Source organism: Apis laboriosa, unplaced genomic scaffold (assembly GCF_014066325.1).
Source record: "Apis laboriosa isolate Shangri-la unplaced genomic scaffold, ASM1406632v1 scaffold78_cov150, whole genome shotgun sequence".
NCBI classification, from domain to species: Eukaryota; Metazoa; Arthropoda; class Insecta; order Hymenoptera; family Apidae; genus Apis; species Apis laboriosa.
The window spans coordinates 365,088-370,508 of record NW_025224442.1 but is presented as its reverse complement, the minus strand read 5'-3'; the positions used below and the strand labels follow the sequence as shown (position 1 = coordinate 370,508).

The window sequence follows — 5,421 nt, the reverse complement described above, 5'->3', positions numbered from 1 at the left end:
ATAACAGTTCAAGTTTTTTTTTATTTTAATAATTTTTTTCTCGAATTATAAAATGAATTACATACGTTCATTTCCAATAATATTAAAGCTATTTTATTTACGTTATATGTAAAAAAATTTACACAAAAATCTATACACATACGTATCTATACATAACATTTAACTTATTTGAACGATCGATTTTAAATTGGCAGTGAACGATGTAAATTTTCTTTCATCTTCTCTGTATCATCCTTCTCCTCCGATAGAAGGAACAGAAATGTCGTAATCACGATTTAAGCCTGGAAATATTTCTTATTTTTTTTGATGATCGCCATTGTTGTATCCCAACTTGAAGAAATCTTTCAGCACTACGTTGAACGTTACGGTAACAATACCCTCCACTCTCATGCGCGTGACTGCAATTATAAAACGAGTTATTACACTCGGGTGGCGGGGAATAGGCAAAACATCAGGTGCGCATAGCTTCTCGGCCATAGTTTATGGCGTCTGGGAATCGTGGAAAATAAACCGTGTTTCTGAGGCGCAAGTGCTTCCATTCAAACCACTTTATTCCGCGTTATTCTTCAGAATCGCGAAAATCGTAAAAATATTCGCGACGATTTCTCGACCCATAAAATTCTCCTTGTCCCGATGTAATTAAAAAGTGGACGAAGATTTTTATCGGAATTATTCTCTTATTTTATTATTTTATTTATTATTATTATTTTTTTTAATGATATCTTCGAATATCGTTGTCATGATAGAGGATAGATTTTGATAGTTTTCACGCAGATGATAGTTAGATTGAAATATATTTCACGAAGATAAGACTTGTTAATAAATTCTCGCGCGTGAAATCGGCGGTGAAAATTCGAAAAATTCGATTTATAATGCTCGAAATATTTATCTCTATCATCCGAATTCTCCATTTTACCAAATTTTCCTAAACTTTTTTAAAAATTGTATAAAATATAAAAGCCATTCAACCAAATTTATCCAAAGAAACACCCCTTTTATCCTTCGAACCTCGTTGCAAACCAAGCATTTACCAAGAAAAAAAATATACCACAAATACGATCAAAAATTCGATAAAATCGGAAGAGAATTCCTTGCAACGCCAACGAGAGAAAAAAAAAAGAAAAAAAGAAACTCACCACCGTCCAAAAAAGCAAATAACCCCGGGGCAAAAATTCTCATCGATATAATGCCAAAGGAGACAAGCCCACGTTCGACATTTTCAAAGAGGAAAAACAGTGCATGGCCGAATCTTGGTAACAATTGATATCAGCAAAGTTGGACGTATCGATTAACTCGCGTCACAGATTCTCTCACCAAAGAGAGTGAGAGAGAGAGAGAGAGAGAGAGGGAGAGAAGGGCAGTTTAATTCCTTCCTGTCCGCGAATACGGAAATGTGTACGTTGACACAGCCGACGTATATCGAATCCTGTCCTTAATACTTCGAATCTTTGCAAGTTCAATTAATTTAACGTCAGTGGGGATAGCCATCAGGATGAGATCTGGAACGTGGAAACTGAAAGTGGCTCGAAATATTGCCTTACGTTCTCTACCACCACCCGTGGCCAATATCGTTGGATCAATTAGTTCTGGCCTTCTTCCGGTTAACCAGGCTGCGAAACGTTGCAACATCGATGAAGATTCTGGCACGTAGACGGATACCCTGCAAGAAATTTCGTCGTTGTTTTCATCGATGCTCGTCACTGGCGAAATGCTTGGACTGGCTAATTAAACTAGCTTGGGGGTGGTGGCTCGATGTTTGCCAGGTGGCTCGAGATTGCTCGAGATACGACGTAATAATTATCCGAATAATTAGGTGGGGCCCCCATTCTGGTAAATAGTTCGAGGTGTTCGAACGGATATAGATATTCGAGGGGGTGTTTGAAATTTGATAGGAAGATTTCGAAGTGAATATAATTTGGGAATATAATTTCGAGAATTTGGAATGTGTTTGTTTTGGGAGTAAGTTTCTGGATTGAGTTATTTGTGATTTTTAGGGGAGGTTTTGAGGTATTTAGGGGAGATTTATTTGTTTTGCGCGAAGGATGATTGTATTTGAAGATTATAGAGAAGATAAATCGTGGCTTTTTTTTCTTTTCTTTTCTTTCTTTTTTTTTTTCTTTGGGATCGTAAAATTATTGTTCGATGATCATCGATTCACTTTATTTAAGACTGTTTTTATTTGGTCTTGGAATTAGGTCCTACATTTCAATTTTTCGATCTTCTTATTTTTGATAGAAACTGATTCTTTAAAAATATTCCAACAAAGAAACAATTCGATAGAGAAATCGTGGAAAATTTTAGTTTATTTTTATCGTGAAATTGATAATCAAAATTCCTGTTTAATTTAAATTAAAATTAATGAAAGAATTTCATAAAAAATATAAATGTTTTAAACTATATTTTAAATTTTTAATTTTAAATTTCCAAATTTGACTCTATAACTCATTCCTTTTTCAAACATTATTTTCGTAAAATTGGATAAATCCAGGAAATTATTAAATATACATGTCTTCTTGACAATATCACATTGAATAATTCAACTCTAACTAAATTATTTATTTCAAGATAGTTTTCTCTTGAAGCTATCTTGATTTAGCTACCAAATAATAAGTTAAAAAAATTAGTAGGCACGATGCATACATAGGTTTTTGATGATGATCTTCATTTATCTCTTAGATTGAAATATCGTTAATTGATACACCGAGGTGTGGCAATAAGTAATAAATAACACGGTGTTAAATTTCGCTGTGAAATAATAAAGAGTGGTTATAATCTAATACCTTTTCTCATGGTGACCTATTTTCAACGGCAAATGACACACTCCATATCCTCTGATGACGTCGTGGCCAAAGACATCCAACCCATAAACAGACAATATTAACTGGGGCCCTAGAATTTTATATAGAGAATAGATAAAGGATTTTTACATTTTATTTTTCAGTTTTATTAAGAGAATTTTTCAATATTATTAGGATTTTTTTTTTTTTATTCCAAGTATTTTTCATTCATAGTATTCTCATTCGTGTTTAGTTAGAGTTGACAGCATAGCGTGGGTGGCTTAGCATAGAAAGTAAAAAAAAAGTTGACATAACGTTTTCAAATATTTCACGTCGTATTTCAAGTTTATAATTTTTAGTGTAAATTGAATTATAAAGAATGGAAGGAAGAGAGATGGCAAAATTTCTTTTTTTCAAATTATTTATAACAATTAATCTTCTTCTTTTCCCCATTCTGATTTTTAATTTCCAATATGTTAATCTATGCGTCAATTCGACAATGAATTGTTTATAAATTAAAAAATAATGAATTTTATTTTACTTTAAATTTATTTGTAATTTTAATTTTATCTTTGCATATCTTCTCTGTATTCAATTATAACAACCCATAAATATGAATACAACCTATTTGTTCAGCAAACAAATTAAAGGAGAGAATTTATGATATTTTATTACAAATTTCAACGAGACAAATCCTCGAATAACATAAACGGAACAACAAAAAATATAAATAAATAACATTACATCGGATCGAAATTTAATACCGAAGCTTTGCCGAAAACAAATATAAAAAGAAAAAAATAAAAATGTACGGTTTTAAAAAATAGAATGCGAAATATCTCGCGCGGCCAAGCGTGAAAACGTTCAAACAAATCAAGCATCGACTCACATCCATAGGGATTAGTACTCTTGAACGTGACTTCCAGCGGGAAATTCCAAACTGCCAGATTTCGCGGGTCATCGCTGCACTTGCATATCTGTGTCAAACCCTCCTCAATACCCTGGATGGAATTTTGCACAAGTCAGTGGCCGATCGACGGTTAAAATCCCCTTTGGAATCACATCGACGTCGATGTGACTCCAGTCGTGTCAAATGACTAAACAAAATAACTCACCGCGACCACGCTCCATTCCGGGCCAAAGTGAAATCCATATTTGCAGTAGGCGTTGTCGATGTCGTAAAATTCCGCGTATTCGATGGATCCTGTGATTGAGAGGAAAAATTCACCCTCGATCGACATGACAGGATTACGCGACGAGGATCGATTTATTTAATTTATTATATTTATTTAATTTATTTTTATCACTTCGAATACGCTGAACGTTTCCCCGGGATAATTAATATATCGATATCCACGATATATTTTATTCGAGGAATAATAGAGGAATAATAATAAAGATAATAGAATAGGTTTAGTATTCGCGATTATTTTATTTTATTTTAAATCCATAAGTTTTTTTCTTTTTTTTTTTTTATTTCAGAAAAATTTCTGCACTGCGTTAAATATTTCACAATATTTTGTTTTACATTTATTTTATTTTGCTATATTATTCACTATATTTTTTATTTAGAAAATGTTTTTTTTAAATTAACTTAGATCTATGATATTTTTTTTTTTATTGTTACGTTAATAAATTCGCGATGTTTATTTTAGATTCATTATATTTATTACCACCGTAAATAATGTAGATCCGCGGATTATTTTTTTTACTTCGGGATATATATTCTAATTTTTTTTAAAAGCTGCGATATTTTTAGAAAATTTCTAGGGATAGAAATTGGATTAAATCTAATTTTTTTCGAACAGTGTTATAACCTTTGAATGGAAAAGAGACTAACAATAGGTTTATTTATGCTGATGGACGTTTTGTGTACGGTTAGGCGAATCGGTCGTCCTGGTAACGAAGCATGCGCCTCGATTTTGTGTAACATGTGGTTCATTTTAACGGTGAAAAGATGTAGATAATATGGAATATTCTCTTTTAGTAGTCAGGAAAGCGTCAGTCATGTTATCTAATATAACAGCTTTCATTATTCAGCTAAACTCTATGTTGACGCGATATTAAATATTTGGAGAAATTGAGGAGAATCGTGAATCGAGGAAATGAGGATGGAAAATAATTTTTAGGTGTGCAATTTGATGAATTAAATTTAACATCGTCGAAAATGTAGAAAAGAGAAGGTGAAAGACAGATGACGATATACGCATGAATCGATATAATGATAAAATAAGATTTTATAAATAAAAAATTACGTTTAAGGAATAAGGAGTCATATTAGAATAGAAAATTAAATATGTAAAAATATCAAAGCAATTCTACTTTTAAAAGTAGAAAAATAATTTCTTTTCGGTAGTAAAAAATTATACAAGTTGATATTGAATTTTTATAAAATATTTAGATTTTACTATTATCTATTAAATATTTTTAATAATATTTAAATATACATAATTTAAATATTTTAGCTTACGACTGTGAAATCTAAATATTTTTATAATAGTAAAATAATTATGCTATAATGATATTTGATGAAAATTTTTATTGTTTATTATTTTTTTTTTTTCGATATAAATTTTGTTTTTATATTTAAATATTTTCATGATCAATTATATAATTACAGATGTTCCAGACTTTGTCACGGCGC

General features: G+C 31.1%; 1 protein-coding gene across 1 annotated transcript; it reads right to left on the bottom strand.

Annotated features, from left to right (window-relative positions):
- Window positions 1–294: 294 nt before the first annotated feature.
- Window positions 295–4,018, bottom strand: LOC122719438 (B9 domain-containing protein 1). The gene is made up of 5 exons (XM_043945224.1): window positions 3,893–4,018; window positions 3,667–3,778; window positions 2,781–2,889; window positions 1,542–1,660; window positions 295–398 (listed from the first exon to the last, which is right to left on the bottom strand). The coding sequence occupies exons 1-5, from the start codon at window positions 4,016–4,018 to the stop codon at window positions 295–297; spliced, it is 570 nt and encodes a 189-aa protein (XP_043801159.1).
- Window positions 4,019–5,421: the final 1,403 nt, after the last annotated feature.

Excerpts from the sequence above, each read along its gene's own strand:
- LOC122719438 (XM_043945224.1), bottom strand. The coding sequence starts at position 4,018 with ATGTCGATCGAGGGTGAATTTTTCCTCTCAATCACAGGATCCATCGAA. Across the intron at positions 2,890-3,666 it reads GAGTACTAATCCCTATGGAT|GGCCCCAGTTAATATTGTCT; the intron begins GTGAGTCGATGC and ends ATAAAATTCTAG. Across the intron at positions 1,661-2,780 it reads ATAGGTCACCATGAGAAAAG|GGTATCCGTCTACGTGCCAG; the intron begins GTATTAGATTAT and ends AATTTCTTGCAG.